The 27696-nt window shown below is 37.2% G+C and overlaps 2 protein-coding genes across 3 annotated transcripts; one reads left to right on the forward strand and one right to left on the reverse strand.

Moving 5' to 3' along the window:
* On the forward strand, window positions 1-27696 carry LOC126824937 (battenin). The gene is made up of 13 exons (XM_050554391.2): window positions 1-880; window positions 13256-13323; window positions 14069-14143; window positions 14970-15022; window positions 15889-15923; window positions 17291-17397; window positions 19619-19673; window positions 19993-20135; window positions 20874-20968; window positions 22417-22536; window positions 24243-24353; window positions 25629-25794; window positions 26675-27696. The coding sequence occupies exons 3-13, from the start codon at window positions 14134-14136 to the stop codon at window positions 26734-26736; spliced, it is 957 nt and encodes a 318-aa protein (XP_050410348.2). The 5' UTR covers window positions 1-880; window positions 13256-13323; window positions 14069-14133; the 3' UTR covers window positions 26737-27696.
* LOC126824949 (putative ankyrin repeat protein RF_0381) lies at window positions 2496-6373 on the reverse strand. 2 transcript variants are annotated; one of them, XM_050554409.2, is made up of 3 exons: window positions 6354-6373; window positions 4554-4790; window positions 2496-4322 (listed from the first exon to the last, which is right to left on the reverse strand). In XM_050554409.2, the coding sequence occupies exons 2-3, from the start codon at window positions 4729-4731 to the stop codon at window positions 3517-3519; spliced, it is 984 nt and encodes a 327-aa protein (XP_050410366.2). In that variant the 5' UTR covers window positions 4732-4790; window positions 6354-6373; the 3' UTR covers window positions 2496-3516. The 2 variants fall into 2 exon arrangements, with proteins under 2 accessions (XP_050410366.2, XP_050410367.2); XM_050554410.2 differs by lacking the exon at window positions 6354-6373 and adding an exon at window positions 6248-6337.

The raw sequence follows: 27696 nt of genomic DNA on the forward strand, positions 1-27696 counted from the left end.
TGTTTTTGGGGAGTAGAACCGAACTGAAAAATAGAAGCCCATGTGATATGGCGGGGCAGCTACTGATTCACTGTTTACGTCTGGATGATATACTTATCTCGATTTAACTTATTTTTCATAATATTTAAGATATCATTCTAGATAGACCAGTGTGGAGTTATATAGTGCAATATTAATCGATTCGCATTGGGTTATTTAACATACTTTTAGTAACATTTGAAGTGCAATGCATAGGCCTATTTTTTTGTGTGGTGTAAAACTTTATATATAGGGCAATATCAATCGATTCGCATTTAAATTATAACTATTTAAATTGTGGCTATTTAACTTTCATATACTTTTAATAACTGGATACGAGAAGAAGAGTTATATATAGTTCAATATTGATCGGTTCGCATTTAAATTATGGCTTTTTAACGTACTTTTAATAACTGGAGACGTGAAGGAACGGAAAAACTCCCTTGCTAGAGTAACTATAGCTGGACAGACTGGTAAATCTGTGTGGGTACTGACTGGATCGGGAAGATAAAAAAGGGTATTACAACCCGAAATGTTATAATCATTAAAAAATCTTAACTCTACACCAATTCTGTTGTGTTGTTGTTGTGCGGGGATTCTAACATTTACTTTTAATAATATTTACTGTGTGATTCACATATTTTTGTTTGGTGTAACCGTTTAAGATTCTCGATACAGTAGTTTGGAGTATATATACAGCTTATTAGTGCTCTGTTCAAGTTAATTTTTTTTTATCACAGTGGAGGACATTGTTATTGTTCAGTTGGGTGGTATCAACAATACCCGTGTTCTTTGTATATACAGTATAATACCAAAATAGATAACAGTGTATTTAGAAGATATGGGTAATACACGAAATTGGGTAGGTTTAGTTATTATCTTACACCCCTTTGTCGGCCGAGAGAGAGAGAGAGAGAGATGGGATTTAACGTTCACTGGACGCAAACAAGGTCATTTCGGGACTAACATGGTTTTTAATTTTATTTCAATAATTCGATTGCGCGTAGGGGTCTTTAGCATTGGGAGGAAACCGGAGGACCCGGAGAAATCCCACGAGGTTGGACAGGCGATCCTACTTCTTGTCACGTACAACCGGGGATTCGAAACCACGCCAGTTGACTCAATGACAGGCCTTATGATACAGCACACACGTGCTAACCATTCGACCCCACCCCCCCCGCTGAGAGAGGGAGAGAGAGAGAGAGAGAGGGGTCACTTCTGGACTACTATATGATACAAGTTTATTCCAAGAAAATTGCAAGTAAGGGTGTTTTTTTCGCAGTTAAACAGGCGATCCTGTCGGGTGGCCGACAGAAACTATGTCAGTTCGGGACTAATATGGTTCAATGTTATTTCAATAACTCGCTTGTGCGTAGGGGTCTTTAGCATTGGGAGGAAACTGGGGGACCCGGGGAAAACCCACGAGGTTGGACAGGCGACCCTACTCTTTGTCACGTACAACCGAGGAATGGAAACCCGCCAGTTGACTCAATGACAGGCCACCACGATCCCAAGCCCCACCCCCACAGATACAAAGAATTGATTCTTTTCATAAGGTTTCGTGACAGCTATTGTAGAGAAATAAAAAATAAATACATGGGGTTTAACGTCCTACTTTGCTGAACCCACTGGGCCAATGAAGACGCAATCTCCCAAACAGAGTTGTCTTCCTTTGTAGTCCGACTTGCGTGAGAATGAAGATGGGCATTATCAGTGGTATGGTGTGCCATAACCGACAAAATAATATATAGATATGCTTAAAGTACACTTTGTACACCGGGGTCGAAACCTTCTCGCTCTTGGGGTTGTGTCCGTTTACTCTTAAGTGCTACGTCTCCCTTATTAGCGAACAGAATCGAATGAAGCATGGTAAGTACCCTTTGTAAGAAACACAAATCCAAGTTGATGCTAGCTTTTTTCTTTGCACGTAGGTCGTTTCGTTCTTGATTGTTGCTAACATATGTTCATGTTCCTATCTTCGTGACTTAATCATAATTCCTCGGTCAAGATATGTTATGTCATGGCTCATATATATACGTCAGATTGATGCTAGCATGTGATGCAGAAACAAAAATTTGCCAACTCTGCACTTTGGGGGCCCTCACACGCCTCTGCTTTGCTGTACCGACGGGGCTAATGAAGGAAGACGGGCATACGCCGTAGAGTGTGGTATGAGGGAATTTTTGCCCTGACAGAATAAAAAATAAAAACGCCAAGTATCAAGATGATCATTCAGAATTGCAGCCTGTGGACAATAAACACAAAAATTGGGCGAGGCTCTGCATGCACTAAATTTAATAGTTATCCTTAGGGTATAAGTAATGAGTATGCAAAATTTCAAGACGTTTCCTTAAGAATTGCGGCCTGTTAGAGACACAAAAACACATGCACCTCCACACACATATGGGGGCGACGGCATAATTACTTTTACGTTATGAATGTGGACGTATAAGAAATAAAGACGAGTTTTTGTCAAGGGTAGTATTTATTAAAAATAAATATATACAATAAAATATTGGAAACATTTTGAATAAATTAAACAGCAACATAAACAATAAATATATACACAGTATTAGTCCTGTAGATAAAGTACAAATACGTCATCTGTAGTTTTAACTGTTGATGTTGTTTGACCTCCGCGGATCTATTTAATAAATATAAATTGGGCCATTTTTGACGAACAGGAAGTGTTTTACGCATGGGACAAAAAATAATCTTAGATTGCCCATATCTCGGTTATTTCTCAACGGATCTTTTTCGGGTTTTCATTTTTAGATTCTTTGGACGAATCCCATATAGGCTTTGACTGACGATTTTTAGAAATTCGGAAGTTCACTCGATTAATACTAGCATCAAAGTTTTGCGATAGTTTTCTTCATCATTTTTCGACATTCAAGATGGCATATCTCCGTCACTATTTGAGGTATCAAGTTGAACCTTAGTAGGAATAAGGAACACATCGAGGCCTTCAACATGGCATTTTGTGACGGCTTCCGGAATGAATAGTTCTCCCCATTTCAAAAATAGACAAAAAATGACATACGGTGGTGTTTGCCCCAGATATTATCTTTCATTTTCAAAGACCTTGTTCTGTAACATATTCAACCGCATGGTCGCCATATTGGATTTTCCCCAAAACATTCAAATCGATATTCAGCCGCCATTTTAATTCCGATTTTTGAAAACTTTTTTTGTATTGGATCTACTCAAAATGGCAATAATCCTTAGGGAGCCGAGTTTTGAATTTTTATTTTGTTTACTTCCGGTTTCATTTTAAAGTTTGTTCTACTTTTCACCATCTAGATGGTGCCCTAATCTTTCCATGACCCTTAAATGTATGATGACCTAACAATACAAAAAATTTCGGTCATGAAGTATTACTTCCGGTTTATTAAGACTTTAAAATGACAGGTTTTTCCACATTATACTCAACAATTTATGATGTAACATGAATGCAGATGTGACAAGGCGTGACGTGACGTGACATACCGAAACACGTCAGTTGTAGTTGTTCTTGAAATATGTTATCTTTTCTTTTAATTCAGTGTCTGACCATCTACAATAATCTAGAACTGTTTCACCACGTTTATTCTTAACTGGTACATCTAGATGTAAACAATAAACTAGATATTGTACTGTTGATAAAGTACCATATGCCGCGTGTAACATGGTATTATTATTACCGTCTCTAGCGTTAATATCGGCCTGATGACTGACTAGATATTGTATTTTATCTACAGGACTTACACTTGATTTAAAACAGTAAAATAACGGTGTCAGGTTGTTATAACCTGCTGTATTAACATTCATGTGTAATTCATCAACTAGATATTGCACTGTAGGTAAAGTACCAAACATCCATGCCAAGTGTAAGATGGTAATATTAATACTGTCTCTAGCGTTAATATTAGCCTGATGACTGACTAGATATTGTATTTTATCTACAGGACTTACACTTGATTGACAACAGTGAAATAACTGTGTCTCCTTGTTATGACCTGCTGCATTAACATCCATGTGTAAATCATGAGCTAGATATTGCACTGTAGATAAAGTACTGAACCCACATGCCCAGTGTAATATGGTATTATTATTACTGTCTTTATGGTTCATGTCAGCCTGGTGACTGACCAGATATTGTATTTTATCCACAACACTTACACGTGATTCACAATATCTAAATAACGGTGTCCTATCCTTAATGTCTCTGGCTTTAATATCTTCGTTCACCATGTGTTTTATGTTAGACAATGTACCATGTAGACAGGCATCAAATGATAATTGTTGTTGTCGCTGAAGGGTATCTGTAATATACAATACAATACAATACGACTGCAGAACAATATCTCGTTCAACCCCATTTCATTTCATTTCATTTCTAACTAGAAACACTGTAAAGTTGGTTATACTTGTTCTGACCTCAATGACGATAGATATATGACGTAATAAGTTTAAAGTTTGATGATGGGTTTTATGACTTTGAAGTGTGACGATGTGTGTATGACGTAAAATATTTGAAATAAATATCAACCTACCTTCTTCATTTAGAGTAAGAGTTTTATTACATGTCTCCAAATCATCTATTCTCTTCTTTGTCAGAGCTTCTTTCTCTTTAGTTTGTTTTTTGTATGTTTCTAGTTCATGTTCTCTCCTTTTCTTGTCCTTCAACATTCGTTTGGAATCTTCATCTTGCCTTGTTTTCAATGTTTCCATCTGTTTCCTCAGGTTCTCTATCTTTATGTAAGTCTTCTGATGTCTTGTCTTGTTCTGTTCTGTATGATAAAATTATTTACAACTTAATGATAAAATAATATCGTATAATTACTCAAAACGTTTTTGGTTGAATTAATAAAGAAATAAATCGGGACATGAAAATGGAAATTAGTTTTTGGAAATTTGTTGTTCGAGTTTTGGTTTACTGTATGTTTTTTTGATGAAATGTAAATACATGTAAATTTTTTTAATGAAATGTATATAATTAAGATTTTTTTCATTTTCTAAAAGAAATTTGATCATTATATTAAAATACAAATAAATTAAAAAAGATACAATTTACAAATCTGATATGACATATGTCTGGTTTGTAAAACAAATATTGACTTTAAGATACAAAAGTTAATTTTAGTATACATATGTCGAAATACGACAACAAATGAAGAAAAAAGAATTAAGGACTATGAATTAAGAACTAAAGTAGCTAAATCTCTAACTCAATATCATCCAAAACACGATTTATTTGTCGGTTTAAATCAACATTGATCTTGTGATCTTACCGGGAAAAGATGGCCTTCTGATATCAAATATTTAAAGAAAAAATAAACATTTTACAATTGGTACACGAATCGTGTACCATAATTCGTTTCAGCGCTATTTGTAATAAGAGACTCGAAAAACGAGGCTAGGCATATTCCACAAGTCATGTCAAACGTTAACGCTATATTTTTATCTGGAGAGCATGCCCAATAAATGCTATCAGCGTAGACTGGAATAACCAGAAGCTAGAGATTGAAATTCGATTGAGAATACTGGCGTATGTCGCCGAACCTAACTGATTAGAAACTACAGTAAAAACAGAAACGATTGAATGTAAATCAATTCATATACATTCATATTACATTATTGTATGCGTTGCGACTCATTTGTGTCAACTTCTAGGTCCCAAATATTGGCGACTTAGCTCCTTTAAAATTTAAGAACACTGAATAAGGAGCTGTTTGGTCTTCCATAATTAGCACCGCTGTGTTACACCTTTAATCATTAGGGTAGGCCTATATAATGTCTCTATAATATCAAATAGTATATATTATGACAATTTGAATATTGGAGCACATATATTTATTCCATATAAGATCAACCAGCAAATATTAAACTTCCAGGGATTAGAAATTGTTCTAAAATCCAAAGAAAGCGTTGAAAAATTTAAACTTTTTGCCAAATTAAGAACTTTTGCGAAATTCATGAAAGATTTCCTCAAATCCATAGTATAAATGGTACATACCATTGTACGCGAAGGCGTGAAATGAGTAAAAAGCATCAAGGACGGATCAGTTTGTGTTACTACGTCTGATCCAAACAATGCTAGTGTCACTGGCGCGGTATGATGTGACATCACACTAGAGGTCATCATCTTCAAAGTTAGAAGAAATCTATATGCATCTTCTGTCGTCAACCTGCCAGCGTGTGATATACTATTACTACTAGGACCTAACTATACTATTACTGGACATACATCACCATGCTGTTTATCATTCGATGTGCAATCTACCTCAGTTCATCATCTCATCTCAAATCGGTTATAAAATGAATATTAGTTTCACAGTAAAACATACACTCACCCAGAGACAACGCCGCAGTTACAACACACCCCTTTTTATAACACCACTGCTGATTGGCTATTCATTTTGATCTATCCAATAGCCTGCTACATTACAAATACACTTCAAATCTTTCAGCGCAATCGACCGCGTCGTAACCTAGTTTATAAATTAATTGTATGGTGTGCCATATCCGACAAAATATTCTACAACTATGCTTACGCCCATCATTTATATTACACATTTTGACAGTTATACGGATAACTAAAACTATGTGTTATAGGAGTTATCCTAAAATGTTCCTCTCGTGTGGTTTGTCTTTGTGTGCAAGTAACAATAACCTTGACATATATAGCCCACTGTAAGGACAACTTCTTCTCCCTAAATTGTATCGTATATATAACCATACAGTAAACGTATCATAATGTCAGGGGGTTGGATGGTCTAGTGGTTAACGCGTGCGCGTTGCATCATAAGGCCTGTCATTGAGTCAAGTGGCGATGTTTCGATTCCCCGGTTGTATGTGACAAGGAGTAGGGTTGCCTTTCCAACCTCGTGGGTTTTCCCCGGGTCCTCCGTTTTCCTCCGTTTTCTTCCCACTCCTAAAGACCCCTGCGCGCAAGCGAATTATTGAAATAAAATTGAACTATATGCCTGTCCCTAAATGATCTAGTTTGTAACGAGTGGGCACAATTTTTCTCATGGCTCAAAATGTGTATGCCGATCTTAATTAGCCCAGTGGACGTAGAGAAGTAGGACTTTAAACCCCATTTCATTTCAAGAATGTCGCATTGTTCGTTTAACGAAATGAAATGGGGTTTTAAATTCCTAATTTTCAGCACCGATTGGGCTAATGAAATGAAATGAGGTGAATGGGGTTTAACGTCCTACTGTTCTGCTCCAGTTGGGCTAATGAAGACGGGCATACGCCATACAGTGTGCTATGACGGAAATTTTTCCCAGGCCTACTCTTATATCGAAATCCAACTACCAAGGGATCTTTTGCGTGCACACCAATGTATACACGAGACCTCGGTCTTTTCGTCCCATCCAAACGACTATGGGCTAATGAAGACGGTATTCGTTTAACAAAATCGAAGTTCGTATATGTTTTTGTAATACAAACAACTTGTGAATTTGTTTTATATTACAGCTCGGGTTATTTCTACTGGGAACCATCAACAATTTACCGTATGTTATAGTAAATTCAGCAGCCAGTACGATAGCAGATAGGTAGGGTTATTTTTCATTACTTTTAATTACATCTATACTCAATTTGATTAAAACACAGGTTCCCATTTCGTATCGTTTTTTATAGTGCGCGTTGAATCATAAGGTCTGTCATTTATTCAACTGGCGTGATTTCGATTCTCTGGTTAAGTGACAAGGAGTAGGGTCGCTTGTTTAACCTCGAGGGTTTTCTTCGGGTCCTCCGTTTTCCTCGCACCGCTAAAGACCACTACCCCCAAGCAAATTGTATATCAGTTTAACACCCCATTCGAATGCCTAGACCCATATGACATATCCCTAAGATAATCCCGCATATTCTTTTTATTTGAACGTGTCTACATATTTTCCTGTCCATGTAAATGAAAACTAAAATACTAAACTTAGGCTGCCTTCTACAGTTAGCTCAGCTTGAGAACAGACAATAAGCTATAGTTGACCGACATATTCATTCTGCTTCCATCCAATAAAATTGAAAAACGTTTTATTTAATCTCTGTGTGTAGGACAGAGTGAAACGGACTAGAACCGCATTACAAAACAGGATACTATTTTTTTTTTTAGATATGGCGACCATTTAGGGCAGAGATCTATTCTCGAAGTATGAAGTACATGGATGTGCTGAATGCCAAATTAAAGCACAAATTTTAATTTTAGCTCCTCGCGATTGAAAATGCTACTTTTCTTAAATTATTTTAAAGTTTAGGTTTGGTGCACGACAGAAATAATCTCAAATAAACATATGTAACAACACCAGATCTTATAAAAATATACAGGATGTAGTTTAGTTCTACACTGTAAGCCTTTTCTGTAATTTTTACAGACTTGTTTCTGTAAAACGCCTACAGCGCAGGTCTGTTATCCTGATTACAGACACGAGTCTGTTAATATTTAAGAAATACAGAATTTCGTCCGTAAATATGACATACGGGTGTTTAAATTAAAGTGACGTCATCGGTCTTCCTGGGCGCCATTACTGCGAAGACCGTTAGTTAGCGGCAAAGAGGAATCCCTCAACATCGAGCACAATAGTTGAACACTACAGTCAATACCAAACATTGCAGTTTTAGGTAAGTATACAGTAGGGACACATCTTTGTTTGACATAGATTGATTCTTAGCATTCGTAAAAATGTACGGTAACTGATTTATGAAATAGTAGGAATAGACTCTTCTACTTCTAGACAAATGGACATACATGATACTCACATACACTGTCACAGTGTTAGTGTTAGCACAGAGTAAAAATACACTCTGGTGTTAGTGCTAGGCCTAATATTTTTTCGCATTGTTTTTGGAGGCTTCAGTTCTAGTTGAGGCTACTCGGATGACATAATAATAACATTGATATAGAAAAAAAATATATGAACTATGAAGGGCTAACATTTCTGGGCTTCATTAAGTTCATAGTCTCAGGTCTGTAGGCTAGGCCTACCACTGAAAACCATTATTAAGAATTTATTGAATTGTCAATGCATTGTCTGGATAATGATCTTTAATTTTTTATTTTACTAATTTTTTTAGGCACAGCTTATTGCATCCTTGAGTGTCATTCCTGTCATCTATAGAGTGGGCTACCCAGCCTTTCTCTGGGTTAGTAAAATTTTTTCAAAGGTAGGCCCTACCGGTAAAGAAAAATTATAAGATTGAACTTACTGAAGATAATAATTTTGGGAGTTGAGCGCATTGTTAATGAAAACCAACACTTCCTGCCCACTGCTTGGACCTTGAAATTTGAGGGGTGGTTGGACGAATGGTCTAACCATGGAGCTTATATAAGATCCATGGTCTAACATGGGCCTTAGTTAGGTCAGAATGAAGCCTATGTCTTTGAGTCAAGTGGCGTTGAAAGGAGTAAGATTGCCTGACTAACCGTGTTCATTTTTCTGGGTCGTTCGTTTTCCTCCCACTGTTTATAAAAGACCTACGGTTAAAGCGATTATTGAAATAAAATTCTATGTTTATTAGTCCAAAAATGACCTAGTTCGTGTTGTGTGTGGATGTTAAATCCCATTTCTCTCTCCCAGCTTGAACCTTGGGGTAGGTCTTATTAGCAACAGGTGAATCCTATTTTAGTCTGCTTTTAGATTTACCTGTCATAGGTGCAGAGTCGCCACTGCTTAGTCCAAAAATCTGATCAGAAACCCAAGATGCGGTAACGATAGAAGAAAGCATGGGTTTTAACCCGGAAAGCAATGGGTGTTACGTTAGTTACAGCTACTACCAATATGAATCATGATCAGAAAAGTTCAACCTAACTTAAAGGAGCTAAATCTGTATTCTTTGGCCCCGAGAAATGAACACAATGGGTCGCAACGATAATAATCTATTATGAATGTCTATAAACTGATTTACATTCAGTCGTTTCTGTTTTTAGTGTAATTTGTAATCAGTTATGCTCGGCGAAATATGTCCAAATTGAATGGCAGTCTGGTTATTCCAGTATACACTGATAGTATTTGTGATATGTTTAGTCTGCTGGGGGGGTTGGATGGCTGAATGGTTAGCACGTGCGCGCTGTACCATAAAGTCTGTCATTGAGTCAACTGGCGTGGTTTCGAATCCCCGGTTGTACGTGGCAAGGAGTAGGGTCGCCTGTCCAACCTCGTGGGTTTTTCTCCGGGTCCTCCGGTTTCCTCCCACTGCTAAAGACCCCTACGCGCAAGCGAATTATTGAGATAAAATTAAAACCATATGTTAGTCCTGAAATGACCTAGTTTGTGTCGAGTGGACGTTAAACCCCATTTCTCTCTCTCTCTCTTTAGTCTCCTGTTTGTGGACATGAAACTTCATTTTCTCGCACATTTAGCTCCCTTTTCCTTAATTAAAATGTGTTCTTTTGAAATGGATGTCATAAGAAACAACCTGATTGAGAATATTTGTTTTGCAGGTGCATTTTTGAAATTAACCCAGATAACGCACAGAAATCATGAAAAAGAGGAAGACTCGAGTGTGCCAAAAAGTGGTATAACTAATCACTAAACTGTCAAACTTTAAATGGACGAAGTACAGTTACAACAATAGCAACAATATACCGGTACTGTGAGAAGGTATACGACGGTATAGATGCCACATTTTGGTTCAAGGTGCTTTAAATTCTGGACCACGGTTTGGTTAACATGGTACAGATATTTTAACTGTCCATTTTCATCCGATGCAGAATACTCCCCTGTAGTTCATGTGACAAGAAGGAGAAAAGATGGCTTTCGGCAATGAAACATGTGTCCCGCTGAAAGTACATTCCCCTCCGGCGAACCACAAATCACGGATATAGGAACATTTTGAATCAAAAACGTCAGATGGAAAAGCAGTGGCTAGGGAGCTGGAAACACGTCCAAGAAGAAATACTGTGATATGTATCGTTGCAACCTATGATGCAATAATGTTCATGCATGCAAACTTTAGGGATAGGCCTATTGAGTTTATGGTTAGTTTTTATACACCAGCACATAGTGTGTATAAAATAGGTGATAAGGGACCGAGCCACAACCCTTTTATGAGTGATACTTTGTAAATGAGACTTTAAACGCACTGCAAGAAATCTTTTTAATGAATCTTCTTAATTAAACTTGATCTTCTTATTGTACTTTTGATAAGATGTCCGTTTACTTTAATGGAAAAATCTTTTGGTCATTTAATTTGTCCATCAACAATTTGGTACATTTGAAAAATTTTCCTCAGTTCATTTTGTCTCTAAATATGCGGCCGTGTTGCATAAACATTAAAATTGTGTAACTCTCATCTACACATTTCATTTTGGGACTGGTTCATTAACTTTGTCAGTAGTCGAGTTCCATCTAAATTTTTATCTACGAGACTGAATCAATTTATGCCATTCTCACTAAGGAATGTACATGCTTAGGCAGAGTTATTGTGGAAAATTTAATGATATACATTTTCAAACAGAGATTAAGCTAATCATTGAAACAAGCTGTACATTTAAGGTGGAATAATAGGAATTCTGCATTGATGCTGTTCTTGTTTTAAAGTCATGATACTTTTGGGGTTCAATAATTGTTAGATTTTAAATTGTTCATTTAAACATTTAGAATGCAAATTCATTAATTCCAAAAATTTGAATGATTTCATTATTTCATTAGATCATGTTTTACTGTTATAATTTACTTTCATGTTGTTGATGTTTTAAATAATAGATTTGAGGTAAATATTACAACACCTTGGTTAAGATTTTAGAAAAAGATTTGAGGATAATTCTATTGTAACACACTGATTATATATTTGTAGAATAGATTCAGAATGTTGTTGTTCTACTATAAAAAAAATTCATTTGAATATTATAATGTAAATGTTACATGTACAAGAATTTGAATGGATAATTTCATTATTGTTAAATTTATATTTTGTTGCTACCCATTATTTGATACATCCATGTAAATTTTCACATACATTTTTTAATTGCTGGGAATTTTTGTTTGCTTGTCTTGTGAGAACTTGATAAATATTTTGGAGAGTTATTTCCCTTGTTAATAGGGCAACAAATTCTCTTTTTTTTTTTTAAAGTCGTCACTATTCCATGTACAAATGTTCATTATTATTAATGAAGAATTATGAAAGGAGCTTTGTTTTTGTTGAAGTATACCACCAAACTGCTTGACAGCCAAAGAATATGTTAGATCTCTAAACATTCTCCATATTGTAATATCAAATCTGCTCTTGATCAAATGTGTTAAAAATATGAATTTGTGGTTGACAGGTTTTTTTTTTTTTAAGGCAGTTGTTAGCTTTACTTACTGACAGTAATCTCCAATTTCCAGTATTTTCAGGTCTTTTATTATATCTTAAACTATCATGTAAAAGCATTTTTGAGGAATTAATTGTATCTTATATTGTTTTGAATAATTAAATTCTGTTTTAAATCTTAAGTAAATGTCTTTTTGATGCTTATCATACCATAAGTTTTTTACAGCTGTAAAACATTTTCCGTAAAATTTACGAACAAATGGCTGGCAGCTAGGTTGCCAATCTTTGGACGTAATTTTTACGACATGTTCGTAAAAATATATTTACGGTGTGTCGTAATTTTTACGTACATTGGTTGGCAACCTAGCTGCCAGCCATTTGTCCGTAAATTTTACGGAAAAAGTTTTACAGTGTATAAATGAAATGGGGTTTAACATCCTACTGTTCTGCTCCGAACTGGGCTAATGAAGACGGGCATACGCCATACAGTTTGCTATGAGGGAAATTTTGCCCGGACAGCGGCGCTATCGTCTACTCTTATATCGAATTCCAACTGTCAAGGGATCTTTTACGTGCATGCACCACTGACAAGGGGAAACCACGTCGGAAAATCCCGATGAATTTTTCTCGGCCAATGCAGGAAATCGAACACCCGACCCCCAGGCTACCGTGGCTCCCACCTCTGTTAGAGTTTAGTGGTGTCTCACTAATGTTATAATATATAGAGGATATTTGTCGTTTTAGAGTGAATAACATATTTTATTTCATCGAGAAGCATTCGTGAAAATATAAACGTTTTCTTGCTTAGAGATGAAATAAAACATATTATTCACGACAAAACGACAAATGTTCTATTTATTTTATGATTTTACAATCATTTTAGGTAAAAACAACATGCACTACTGCTAGCCAGTGGAATAACACTTTTATTTCACTGATAAAACGCGGTATTCCACTACTGATCATAAAATAAGGATTTATATTATTCCATTTCTAGTTTTGGTAAATCGAATTTTGTTGGTTTGGTATTTGCTGCTAATGTAGCTCTAGCTGTTTTAGTCAAAGGTAATCATTATTTTTATTTTACAGTAAACGAATATAATAGAACTTATGAATTAGTCTAAATTAAATATCAAATTTTGAAACTGCCATTTAATGTAGAATTAACGTTTCGAAATATATGGTTTATAAGCCTTGTTCGTCCTTGCTGAAGGAATATTGTAATTACCATTAAACTGGGGACTACCATGGAGTCATAAATATTTTCCTTAGATTCAAGATATTATTTCATTGAAATAAAATAAAACGGGGTTTAATGTCCTACTGTTCTGCACCGATTGGGCTAATGAAGACGGACATGTGCCATACAGTGTGCTATGAGGGAATTTTTTTCCCGGACCGCAGCAGCACTGCCCACTCTTATTTCGATGAAGACGAGCATGCGCCATACAGTGTGCGATGAAGGAAATTTTGCCGGACAGCGGCAGTACGGCCTACTCTTATTTCGAATTCCAATATTCAAAGGTTCTTTTACGTGCACGCCAATGTGTACATGGGACCTCGGTTTTTCGCATCATCCGAACTAGCGAGGTCGCGTGTATACATTGACGTCCACGTAAAAGATCCCTTGGCAGTTGGAATTCGATATAAGAGTAGACCAAAGTGCCGCTGCCCTTGAAAAATTTCCCCCGTATTACACTGTTTTACATATGCCCCTCTTCATTAGCCTAGTCGGAGCAGAACAGTAGGACGTTAAACCCCATTTCATTTTATAAACAATCATTTTTAAGTATTTGTGTTTCTCTTTCAGCTTTAAATACGTTTGTATTATTGAAGACGTCATTTAAAATCAGATTTATCGTCAATGGATGCCTCATGTTAATCGGTAATTTATTCAATGTGTTGAAAATAATAAATATAACTCCGCCCACCCCCTAATATGGAATAAAAATCCCCACCCACCCACTCCACTCTCCCCTTAGTCTGTTATGTATATATATATATATATAACCCCGCTCTTCCCCTAGTCTGTTATACGTGTAATACAAATAACCCCGCCCTTCCCCTGGTCTGTTATACGTATAATACAAATAACCCCGCCCTTCCCCTGGTCTGTTATACGTATAATACAAATAACCCCGCCCTTCCCCTGGTCTGTTATACGTATAATACAAATAACCCCGCCCTTCCCCTAGTCTGTTAAATAAATAATACACATAAACCCGCCCTGCCCCTAGTCTGTTATACGTGTAATACAAATAACCACGCCCTTCTAACTAGTCTGTTAACCATGCGCTGTAGACCACAAGGTCAGTTTCCCGTGGGGTTCAATCCCGGACAGGATAAAGCCGCAATGCTAACATCATGGGTTTTCCCTGAGATTCCCAACTTCCAAAAGCCAATGCATACATTTGTAATAAATATACCATGTTAATTGTTAATCCCGAATTGGGAGAGAGACAAAGAGAGAGAGAGAGAGAGAGATGGGGTTTAACGTCCGCTCGACACAAACTAGGTCATTTCGGGACTAACGTATGGTTCAATTTTATTTCAATTAATCGCTTGTGCGTAGGGGTCTGTAGCAGTGGTAGGAAACCTGAGGACCAGAAGGAAACCAACGAGGTTGGATAGACTAGCCTACTCCTTGTCACGTACAAACGGTATTTGTATTTATTTGTCTATATTCTATTTTCATATTTATATGGTTTAAGGATTGTTCGGTGTTGCTTTTGCTTCTAATTTTTGGTTTGCTCTGGCCTGTATTGTGAGTACAATTATTTTATTTGTTTGGTAAACAACCTTAACAACCGGGCTAATGAGACACGAGGGGATTTTTGTCCGGACAGAGACGTTTCCGCCAAATCTTCATCGAATTCCAACCGTCAAGGTCTTGTTTTAATTCGACACTGCGGGGTGTATGTGGGTCCAAACGATTACCAGTTGTTCCTTTGCCAGCTGGAAAACTTCAAAGGATTTTCTTGATCAACAAAGGGATCGAACTGGTTATGGTAAAGCCCCTTACACGCTGCCCCATCGTGACTCCTCGAAGAATGGATCTCGGTTTGAAAATGACAACGAAATGAAATGCGGTCGAAACAGACAATCTTTTAGAAGTGTCGGTGAAGTGAACACTTAGGTGAAGTTTAGTAAACACTTCAACCGAAGTGTCTTTGGAAGTGTTTCTAAAGTGAGAAATATGTTAGAAATGAACACTTCAGAGGAAGTGTACACTTCATTTACTTGAGGGTGACCGCCTTAATCTCTTTTATAGATGCCTACACCCCTAACTGCTTTACGTCATAGACTGACCAAAGTACTAAATCCCAAATATGGTATAAACATGCCCCATACCTTGCATACCGGCAGGGAGTATTACCTAATTTGGTCAACAAAATACATTCCACCTATGTTGGTGCAGTTTCGTAAATAAGAGAGGATATGATGTATGGTTGACGATGAAGAAGTCACGTGGTATCAAGTTGCCACACATTTCCGTTGATTTACGTACTATGTTTCTTGTTTATGAAGTTGGAACCAGTAATTAGTCAACGACAAAATATTGTTACAGCGATATTAATATTATTACACGAATTTAGGTTTCAGTTATCACATATATATTATTTTAAATAGGTTGTTGTGGGGAGCAGTGCAGCATTCGGTGAAAAGTAAGTGATATAATCATATAAGCGAATAGATATATCTTTGCTGTGGATTCAATACCACTTTAAAGGACAATATTGGTGCCAGTCATTATCACATATGTGATAGAGATGGTTAAACACATTAGCTGAGTAATACAGGTTTCCTGAATCGGAAGTGACGAACGCCAAAGGAAAACACGATAACAGATACACGGCCGAATTTCTGTTCACTAATAATTCCTTCGAAGACCAAAAGTTGTTGTGTGAGACTGTGATAATGACTGGCACCAATATTGTCCTTTAATCAGAAATCCAGATATCATTATAGAGAAATGGGGTTTATAACGTCCACTCGACATTTAACAAAGTCATTTCTGGACTAACACATGGATATATATTAGTTCAATAATTCGCTTGCGCGTAGGGGTCTTTTGCAGTGGGAAGAAACCCAAGGATCCGGAGAAAGCCCACGAGGTTAGACAGGCGACCCCCCCTCTCTCTCTCTCTCTCTCTCTAGGGTCGCCTGTCCAACCTCGTGGGTTTTCTCCGGGTCCTCCGGTTTCCTCCCACTGCTAAAGAGCCCTACGCGCAAGCGAATTATGTAAATAAAATTAAACCATATGTTAGTCCCGAAATGACCTAGTTTGTGTGGAGTGGACGTTAAACCCCATTTCTCTCTCTCTCTCTCTCTCTCTCTCTCTCTCTCTCTCTCTCTCTCTCTGAAGGGTAAACTGTATAGTATAATGATGAGTATAATGTCTAGTCGTTCGGTCGGGTCAGGGGTCAGGGGTCAGAGACCCCGTGTACACGTTGGTGTGCACGTAAAATACCCCTTGACAGTTGGAATTTCGATGTAGCACACTACATAACGTATGCCCGTCGTCATTTGCCCAGTTGAAAATGAAATGAAATGAAATGGGGTTTAACGTCCTACTGGTCTGCTAACACTGGGCTAATGAAGACGGAGATACGCCATAGTGCGCTACGAGGGAAATTTAGCCAGGACAGTGGCACTACGGCCTACTCTTATATCGAATTCCAACTGATAAGGAATCTTTAACGTGCACGTCAATACATACACGGGGCCTCGATTTTTCGTGGCATCCGAAGGACTACACAAATGTCCTTGTCAGTCCCTCCGTCCTGCACTACAGACAAAGAAAAACCACGCCGGAAGTTCCCGATGAACATCTCGGCCAACACCGGAAGCGAACCCGTGACCTCCAGGCTAGCGCGTGAGCGCCTTACCCACTTAGCCATCGTGGCCACCAAAACAGGACGTTAAACCCTATGCCATTCATTTCATAATTTATTAGGATTTGACTTATAAATCCTCTATTCGAAAGAAAAGAGCTGCATTTCAAAATATTGTTTTTTATATAATTTTTCAGTGTTACTCTGGGTTTTCTGTCCAAATTCCCCAGTCATCTTGTGAATGCATGGTCAAGTGGAACAGGAATGGCGGGTCTCCTGGGTTCTACTATTTATATTATATTTGGTAAGATTGGTTTGATATCTATAAAATACTGCACCAGGTTAACTAATTACTAATGAATTGGTTTGATATCTATAAAATACTGCACCAGGTTAAACACTTACTAATGAATTGGTTTGATATCTATAAAATACAGCACCAGGTTAAACACTTACTAATGAATTGGTTTGATATCTATAAAATACAGCACCAGGTTAAACACTTACTAATGAATTGGTTTGATATCTATAAAATACAGCACCAGGTTAAACACTTACTAATGAATTGGTTTGATATCTATAAAATACAACACCAGGTTAAACACTTACTAATGAATTGGTTTGATATCTATAAAATACAACACCAGGTTAAACACTTACTAATGAATTGGTTTGATATCTATAAAATACAACACCAGGTTAAACACTTACTAATGAATTGGTTTGATATCTATAAAATACAACACCAGGTTAAACACTTACTAATGAATTGGTTTGATATCTATAAAATACAACACCAGGTTAAACACTTACTAATGAATTGGTTTGATATCTATAAAATACAACACCAGGTTAAACACTTACTAATGAATTGGTTTGATATCTATAAAATACAGCACCAGGTTAAACAATTACTACTAATGGATATCTATCTATAAGAGGGGGGGGAGGTAGATGGCCGAATGGTTAGCACGTCCGCTGTCATTGAGTCAACTGTTGTGGTTTCGATTCCCCGGTTGTACGTGACAAGGAATAGGGTCGCCTGTCCAACCTCGTGGGTTTTCTACGGGTCCTCCAGTTTCCTGTCACTGCTAAAGACCCCTACGCGCAAGCGAATTATTGAAATAAAATTGAAACCATGTGTTAGTCCCGAAATGACCTAGTTTTTGACGAGTGAACGTTAAACCCCATTTCTCTCTCCCTCTCTTGATATCTATAAATAACTGCGCCAGGTTAAATCGTTACTAATGAATGTATTGGGATTGGTTTGGTATCTATAAAATACTGCACCAGATTAAAAACTTACTAATGAATTGGGATTTACTATCCCCCTGTTCTGCCGGGATAAAGTAAACAATCGTAAGGATAGCTCGCAACACATCGTACATGTTTTGACACGCACGGGTCGTTGGGTTTGGTAGCAAGAATCAGGGTAAAAATTTGTATATGCAGGTCCAAAAGTCTCTACGGTCAGTCTGCGACTTTCTACGGTGCCGAACACACGCATGTGACGCGTAAGTATCAACATGCTTACTAAATTTCCCCCGTAGACTGCCCGTGGTAGCACGCACACTGAGGGTTGTGGGCTTGGCTTTAGGTTTGCTTGAACAGTTAAAACTAATGTCGGAACGTAAAATTATTTCTGGCAGGGAATGTTGCAATCTGATTAAAAGACAGATCTATATTTCGTTTCGTTTTTTTATACTTTCGATGACCTACACTACATTGCATGAAGATCTGACCTGTTGTACTGGAAGGTCGCGTCAGGGGTCGCACGAGCGGCTTTTGACCCTAAATCAATCAGCGTTGACGTTTCTAGTGGTTTACCCACAATTCCGTGCATGGCACGCCAAGACATCGCCGTAACAGATGGTTTCATTGGCTAATCCCTCACGCCTGTCATATAACAACTATTCCAGATCCTAGTGTAGTAAAGACAAGTAAACCAAAATTTTGAACTATAAAAAACGAAACAAAATAGGATCTGTGATTTAATCAGATTTAGAATGTTGTGGTTATAAAGGTTAAGATCATCGGATTGTTCAAATTGTTATAAGTCCAAAAATGTCATAGAATGAACATTGAAGTCAAGGTGGAGGAAATTACTGGTCTTAATCCATATGGTTTCACCAGAAGTTAAGAAATAAGAAATGTAGCGCAATTGAACACAATTAGTAAGTAGTAAGTCATGCAATACTTTAAGAAAAGGGTAAAACATACCTTACTTTTTTCAATGGTAGATGATTACATTCTTAGAAGGGAGAGCGAGAGAAATGGGATTTAACGTCCACTCGACACAAACTAGGTCATTTCAGGACTAACATATAGTTTAATTTTATTTCAATAATTCGCTTGCGCGTAGGGGTCTTTAGCAGTGGGAGGAAACCGGAGAACCCGGAGAAAACCCACGAGGTTGGACAGACATTCTTAGAAGGTTGACATCATAATAAAATTTACAAAACTATCTTTGGTTGTATAATTATATATTTCATTATAGTTTTTCATTTCTTCTGTATTTCATTCAGGTTGTAGTGTTGGTAACGGAGAAGATAAAACGAAGGATCTACATACACTCACCAAGTAATATTCCTTAATTTAGTTTTAAGTCTGAAAACTTCCAAATGTTACTTCCTGGTTTCGATTCCCCAGTTGTACGTGACAAGGAATAGGGTCGCCTGAAATAAAATTGAACCATATGTTAGTCCCGAAATGAACTACTTTGTGTCGAGCGGACGTTACCCCCCCCCTCTCTCTCTCTCCCACTTTGAAGACTCGTCGGCGCCGAACAATAGGACGTTATACCCCAGTTCATTTCATTTCAAGTCATTGCAGACCGAGATTTTCGTGCATTGCAACATGTATATATATAAATATAGATTTATAATGTTGTTTACTTCAGATACGCATTCTTATTAACAACACCCGTTGTTCTAGTCTACTGGTTAGCTTATTTTATTGTTATAAAGACGGAGAAAGAACAGCCAGTAGAAATATTTGTTAATAATGAAGAAGATAGCGAAAGGACACCAATATTAGAAAACGGTTTGTTTCATTACATTATGATATCTTTAATATATATGAGATGCAACAAATAGGGTTAAGTGTTCTGAAATTGACTTTTATTAGTAATAAGGAATGGCAGGTGTTTTTTCTCTCTGGAACATCCAGTTAGCGATTCATAACGGCATGTACTGGAACATTCCGTTTGCGAGAATTAACGACAGATGATTGTTCTCTCTGGAACATCCAAATAGCGAAAAGTAGCGATAGCTGCTTGTTCTCTCCTCTCTGAAACATCCAATTAACGACACGTAACGGCAGATGCTTGTTCTTTTTGAAACATCCGAGTGGCTATAAGTAACGGCGGATGCTGGTCCTTCTTGGATCATTCCATTCTTGTTCTTTCTGGAACATCCAATTAGCTATAAGTAATGACAGGTTCTTGTTCCTTATGGACATCCAATTAGTGACACGTAATGTCAGACGCTTGTTCTTTATGGAACATCCAAATAACGATCTTGTATATTTCTATATGTAACACCCAGTTAACATTAAATAACGACAGATGCACCTTTCTCCCTCGAACATTCATTTGATTAAGTTAGTGTTTCGCGTGATTAGGGTAAAAAGAATAAAAGTCAAGCTCAATCAACCATAACGAGTAGCCATAATTTAGAGTCGACTGGGCAAATTCGGTAGTCAGTTTATGGAAAATATTTTATTATAATTTCAGTCATGTTAGAGCATTATTATGATTTCTGTATAAATGTCAATGTTTAGTTTCAGATTATGAGATTAATGGTGAGTATGATGTAGAATCATCATGTCAGAGAATATGGAGATGTTTAAAACTTATATTATGGATGGGATTTAACGTAAGATATCAGCTATTATTGATTTATATATTTGTATAATTTAGCTATGTTTTGTGAATATTTTTTTTGTATTTTTAGCTATGTGTTGTGAATAAATTTGTATTTTTAGCTATGTGTGGTGCGTAACTGTGTTGGGAATATATTTCTATTTGTAGCTATGTGATGTCAATATATTTGTTTTTATAGCTTTATGTGAATATATTTGTATTTTTTTTTAGCTATGTGTTGTCACTACAAGCAATAAATAATAAACAGCTTGAACACCCATTAGTAGCAGACATTTATGGTCTGTTACTATCAAACGAGTTCATCAGCAAGGACATTGTCCTTTGCTGGCTCCCCAGTCACATGGATATAAAAGGGAATGATCAAGCAGATTTGGCTGCCAAGTCTGCCTTAGATCTTCCCTTATTCGAATTTTTAACGCCATACACGGATTTTAAATCCTGTATAAATAATTTTATTTATGACCGCTGGCAACGGTCTTGGGATCTTGCAGGCACAAACAAACTTCATCACATAAAGCGTCTCCTTGGAGAATGGCTAAGCTCCTACAGGTCTAACAGGAGAGATGAAGTTGTTTTGTGTCGCTCTCGCATTGGTCATACTTTTTTAACTCATATTTTCATTTTGAAGCGAGAGCCTTAACCGGAATGTGTTCACTGTCATGTTCCTTTGACAGTGAGACACATCTTGATTGAGTGCAAACATCTCAAATATATTAGATCTAAATACTACCGTTGCCAGTCATTACGTCAGCTATTTGCTCAACCGGAGTTATATGATAAAGTGCTAACATTTTTAAAAGAGACAAACTTTTATTCTCAATTTTAATTGTATATATTTAATCATGTATATCGTTTTAAATATTTATATATGTAAAAGATTTGTTATATTTATTTTTAATTACATATATTTTCTGTGATATTTGTTTTTATTTACATATATAAATTCAATTATGTGATATTGTTTTAATTTGTCTCGTTAGATTCAACATATGTTTGGCGCAATATAGCCCGGTTGGAGCTGACGTGCCATTAAACAACATTTCATTTTAGCTATGTGTTGTGAATATAGTTATATTTATTAGCTTTGTGTGATGTATATAGTTGTATTTTTAGCTTTGTGTGGTGTATATAGTTGTATTTTTTAACTATCTCTTGTATATATTGGTGTATTTTTAGCTATGTTATGGATAGATTTGTATTTTTAGCTATGTTGTGGATATATTTGTATTTTTAGCTATGTGTTGTGTATATCTTTGTTTATTTTAGCTGCTGTGTATATATATTTGGATATGTTTATTTTAGCTTGGTGATGTGTGTATATTTGTGTTTTAGCTATGCGTTGTGTATTTCTTTGAAACTGTTTTTAGTTATGTGCTGTTATATATTTCGGATGTTTGATTTAGCTATATGCTGCTATATATTCGGATCTTTTTGTTTTAGTTGTGTGCCGTGTATGTATTTGAATATGTCGCAAGAGGGTGTGCGGCTAAAGTGAGACATAAATCCGAATATCACGTGGGTTGCCCAGAACTTTATGCTGCTTTACAGTTATGTTACCAGGTATTAAGCAAGATACGTTTTATCTAAAAAAAATGACAAGGGAGAACCACGCCGGAAAATCTGGATGAACTTTCTCAGACAATGCATGGATCGAACACCCGACCTCCAGGCTAGCGAGCCAGCGTCTTACCCACTTAGCCACGTGATCCCCCGTTTTATCTAAAACAATGCACGCATTGTTAACTTATGATCAATAAATGGGGGTTGGGTGTGTGAATGGTTTAACGCGCGCGCCTTAAATCATCAGGTCTGCCATTGATTCAAGTGGCGAGTTTCGATCCCTCACTTGTATTGTACGTGACAATAACTAGGGTCGTGTGCATAACCTCAAGTTTTTTCTCCGCGCCCTCTGGTCGCCTCACAATGCTAATTATCCCTACGCACAGGCGAAATATTGAAATAAAATCGAACCAGATGTTAGCCCAAAATGACATAGTTTGTATTGATTGGAACTTAAACCACACTTTTCTCTCGCGCGCCTGTAATTTCATTCAGTAAATGTGTTAACAATGGACTTGTAATAACTGTACACTGGTTTGCAATATCGGATTGACATTAGTATACATGTAATGGAGTGGGGTTAGGGTATAGAAAGCTAATAGATAACTCTACAATAACACATGACTATGGCCTTTACCATGTAAACCTAGAGGTTAGAGTTCAAACTTTCCTGACACGCATAAAACTGTACGTAACTAACGTTCGAAAAATAAATGGTAGCTAGATAACGTCATATTACCATGGCTATTCACTGTGTCAGAGTCACTTCTCTGCAGGTAGGGTGGGTCTGTCGTTCGTTCAGATTGGCATAAAATGAAATGAAATGAAATGAAATGGAGTTTAACGTCCTACTGTTCTGCTCCTCCTAACCTGGGCTAATGAAGACGGGCATACGCCATACAGTGTGCTATGAGGGAAATTTTGCCCGGACAGCGGCACTACGGCCTACTCTTATATCGAATTCCAACTGCCAAGGGATCTTTTACGTGCACGCCAATGTGTACACGGGACCTCGGTTTTTCGTCCCATCCGAACGACTAGACAGCTTTCCTTGTCAGGCCCTCCGTCCTGCATCACTGACAAGGGAAACCACGCCGGAAAATCTGGATGAACTTTCTCGGCCAGTGCAGGGATCGAACACCCGACCTCCAGGCTAGCGAGCTAGCATCTTACCCACTTAGCCACGTGATCCCCAGATTGGCATAAAACCCCAAGATAGCCAGTCACACGAACGTCTACGGAAATTATTAAAATAACAAACTACGCTCACACAAATTTTCAAAATATGAAATTGTGTTTGAAAAGTATGACGCATTCTTTCGGGTATATATTTATTACGAGGACACTTGTCTTAAGATTGGGAGGGGGGGGGGGAATGGCCGAATGCTTAGCACGTGCGCTCTGTATCATACGGTCTGTCATTGAGGCAACTGGCGGGGTTTCGATTCCCTGGTTATACGTGAAAAGGAGTAGGGTCGCCTGTCAAACCTGGTGGGTTTTCTCCGGTTTCCTCCCACTGCTCAAGACCCCTAAGCGCAAGCGAATTATTAAAATAAAATTGAACCATGTGTTAGTTCCGTTATGACCTAGTTTGTGTCGAGTGGACGTTAACCCCCCCCACCCTCTCTCTCTCTTTCTCTTGTCTTAAGCTTATCCTTTATTTATTTTCGACTTTCGTCCTTAATATTAAACCTGTATAATTTCAGGCCGGCGTGTTTGTATCCCGATCATCAGTTCAGATGTTTACCATAAAACGTGTATATGTTTTAACACTTCTACAACTTATTAATATGATTTTATGGATATTTGATGTCCATGTAAGTTTCTTGACATTTATTTCTGTGGCGTTCCACCCCAACACCCCTACACCACATCACACAAACACCGCCCTATTCCTATTAAACAACTATGTAAATATATTTAATTGTTCTTTGACCTACTGTGGTGCCAGACGAAGATAGTTGTCTAATCGTTCGCGGGGGACGAAAAACCGAGATCCCGTATACACATTGACGTGTATGTAAAAGATCCCTTGGCAGTTGCAATTCGATATAAGAGTAGGCTATAGTGCTGCTGCCTGGGCAAAACTTCCCCTCATAGCACACTGTATGGCGTATGCCCGTCTTCACTATCCCAACCGGAGCAGAGCAATAGGAAGTTAAATCCCATTTCATTTCATTTCATTGTCCTATCTCCACCGAACTGACAGCTGTCTAGTCGTTGAGATGGAACGAAAGACCGAAGTCCTGTGTACACGTTAGCGTCCCATATGACGAGCCCGCCACTGCCTGTGCGCGAGAATCATTAAGTTCACTAAGAAAGAGCAAGTCTATGGTACCTCGTACACGATACCCGTCACTACTATGCATGTACAATGACAGCGCCACCATCCTCTGCTTGTACACGAGAATAATCACTACTAAACTATGAAACAACCAGCATCCTCTACCTCATATACGAGACCGGTCACTACTATGCACGTAAATTATGTAAGCGTAATAATGCACTGCTCCATACACGAAAACCGTCACTACTATGCATGTAAACTGTGAAAGGGTAAGTATATAACCCCTATCTTTGCTTAGTCAAATACCATCACCGTTAACCATGACACGATTTCCTTCTTGTCCACACTACGTTAAAAATGTATTTCTCAAACATGATTCTAAAGGATTGTCTAAAAGATTTACTCAATATTTAACCTTCACTTATACGTATTGACGGTTGATCAGTGACATCCGATTTCAAAACCACCTGATACCACTCCCCTTCTATGGACAAAGTTCACACTTATCTTGTAATCGTGTTCATTTTTATTGGCATTGAGTAATTAAAGTTGAAATACAAAGGTCACAATTCTATGAAATAACAATTACTGTTTATTACTGATCCTCGGAATCTCCAGTGGTCTCATTCCGTTCTACTTCACTATACCCCAACCTCTCTCCCATGGATGATCCCAGGAGTTAGTGGAGTGGAGTGGAATGAGACCACTGGAGATTCCAAGCATTTTTATTACTAGGTTTCTCTGGTTTTATCAAGCACTTAAGCTAGTAGTGAAATTCTCATTTTCAATTTGATGAATATTTCAGTGGAAGTTTCTACCGGTAACTGTTTTACCCGCGTTGATGATATTTGTTGGTTTGTTGGGTGGAGCATCCTATGTGAATATATTCTATCAGATATTACACAGTGATAAATATCCCACAGCTGATAGAGAACTATGTATTAATATTACAGCTTTATTTATTACGTTAGGTTCGTATATCACACCTTTATAATCAATATACCATGCATCTATAACCAACAGACTTATACCACACTTTTATAAACAACTCACTTATACCCCACTTTTATAACCCATACACTTATAGCACACTTTTATAAACAATACACGTATACCACACTTTTATAACCAACACACTTATACCACACTTTTATAACCAATACACTTATACCACACTTTTATTAAAAATACACTTATACCACTTTTATAAACAATACACTTATACCACACTTTTATAAACAATTCACTTATACCATACTTTTATAAACAATACGCTTATACCACACTTTTATAATCGATATACTTATACCACACATTTATAACCAACATGGGGGTGTAGTGGCCGAATGGTTAGCGCGTGCGCGTTGTATCATAAGATATGTCATTAAGTCAAATGGCGTGGTTTAGATTCCCAGGTTGTACGTGACAAGGAATAGGGTCGCCTATCCTACCACGTCGGTTTTCTCCGGGGCCTCAGTTTTCCCCCACATCTATAGACCCTTACGGGCAAAAGAATTATTGAATTAAAATTGAACCATATGTTAGTCCCGAAATAGGGTCGCCTGTCCAATCACGTCGGTTTTCTCCGGCGCCTTAGTCCCCCCCCCCCCCCACTGCTAAAGACCCCCCACGCTCAAGCGAATTAATGAAATAAAAATAAACCATATGTTAATCCCGAAATGAAGTATTTTGTGTCGAGTGGACGTTAAACCCCGCCCTCTCTCTCTCTCTCTCTCTCTCTCTCTCTCTCTCTCTTTGGTTAGACCCATTCTAAGTTTATATCCAATGATTTGATATGTACTAATTAATAGATCTTCCTCCCCTGATAAATTTATTTATTTTCTGTTTCAGGAATTTGTTTAGGAACTGCTCTTGAAACATCTTTATTTACCACTGTTTTAAAACATGATTAACATCCTGTATAGCTATTACAACAGTGTTTTATAAAAAAGTTGAAGACAAATATATCTAAACCCGCGCCTTGAAAGAAGAAGCGTGGCAATTTTTGTAAACTTTAACCTCATGTGCCATGGGCTACGTCATACCACGGAATGTTTATAATCATACTGTCGTATGGTCGCTCATACAAGTAAACTGTAACCCCATGTGCCATAAGACATAATTGGGTGATAAATAAAATCTCCTACTCATCTTTTTTGATATCGAAACTGTAACCATGAAATGTTTATAACCAATCTGATTAAAACACAGATCCTATTTCGTTTCCTTTTTTTATAGATCAAAATTTCGTTTTACTTGTCTTTACTACACTAGGATCTGGAAGAGTTGTTATCATTGACGTGTTCTGGATGGTGTTAGGGATAAACCAATGAAACGGTCTGTGGGTAATCCATAAGAAACATCAATGCTGATTGGTTAATCAAATGTCTGACGTCATAGGGTCAAAAGCCGCTCGTATGACCTCTGACGCGACCTATCACTACAACTTGTCAGATCTTCATGTAGTGTAGGCCATTGAAAGTATAAAAAAAACGAAACGAAATATAGATCTGTATATTAATCAGATTGGTTTATATAAATATCGATCTGTTGGTCAAACCGACCTTATATTCCATGGTATTACTGACATTTTCTTTTGCTGCCCTTAAAACATTAGATGAATTTAATAATCGGAAAATTCAAACTGCGTGACATTTTTATTTTTATTTTATTTATGACAGGATAAAATATTCTTTCTAAAAATAATCAATGTTTGACAATCCGTACATTTACTATTAATTCGACTTGTTATTCTAGAAAAATCACTATTCTTAGCAATAAAGGTTTGTTGTATGTTACTGTTATAATATTTCCGAATTCATTTCTGAGGTTTTTATTTGTGATTTATGATAATTTAATAAAACACTATAAGG

Source organism: Patella vulgata, chromosome 6 (genome assembly GCF_932274485.2).
Source record: "Patella vulgata chromosome 6, xgPatVulg1.2, whole genome shotgun sequence".
Classification (NCBI taxonomy): Eukaryota; Metazoa; Mollusca; class Gastropoda; family Patellidae; genus Patella; species Patella vulgata.

Coding starts and splice junctions, on each gene's coding strand:
- LOC126824949 (XM_050554409.2), bottom strand. CDS start 4,731: ATGGAAACATTGAAAACAAGGCAAGATGAAGATTCCAAACGAATGTTG. Junction 4,323..4,553: donor TCTTACTCTAAATGAAGAAG/GTAGGTTGATAT, acceptor TGTATATTACAG/ATACCCTTCAGCGACAACAA.
- LOC126824937 (XM_050554391.2), top strand. Junction 20,136..20,873: donor GACACCAATATTAGAAAACG/GTTTGTTTCATT, acceptor GTCAATGTTTAG/TTTCAGATTATGAGATTAAT. Junction 20,969..22,416: donor TATTATGGATGGGATTTAAC/GTAAGATATCAG, acceptor TTTTTGTTTTAG/TTGTGTGCCGTGTATGTATT.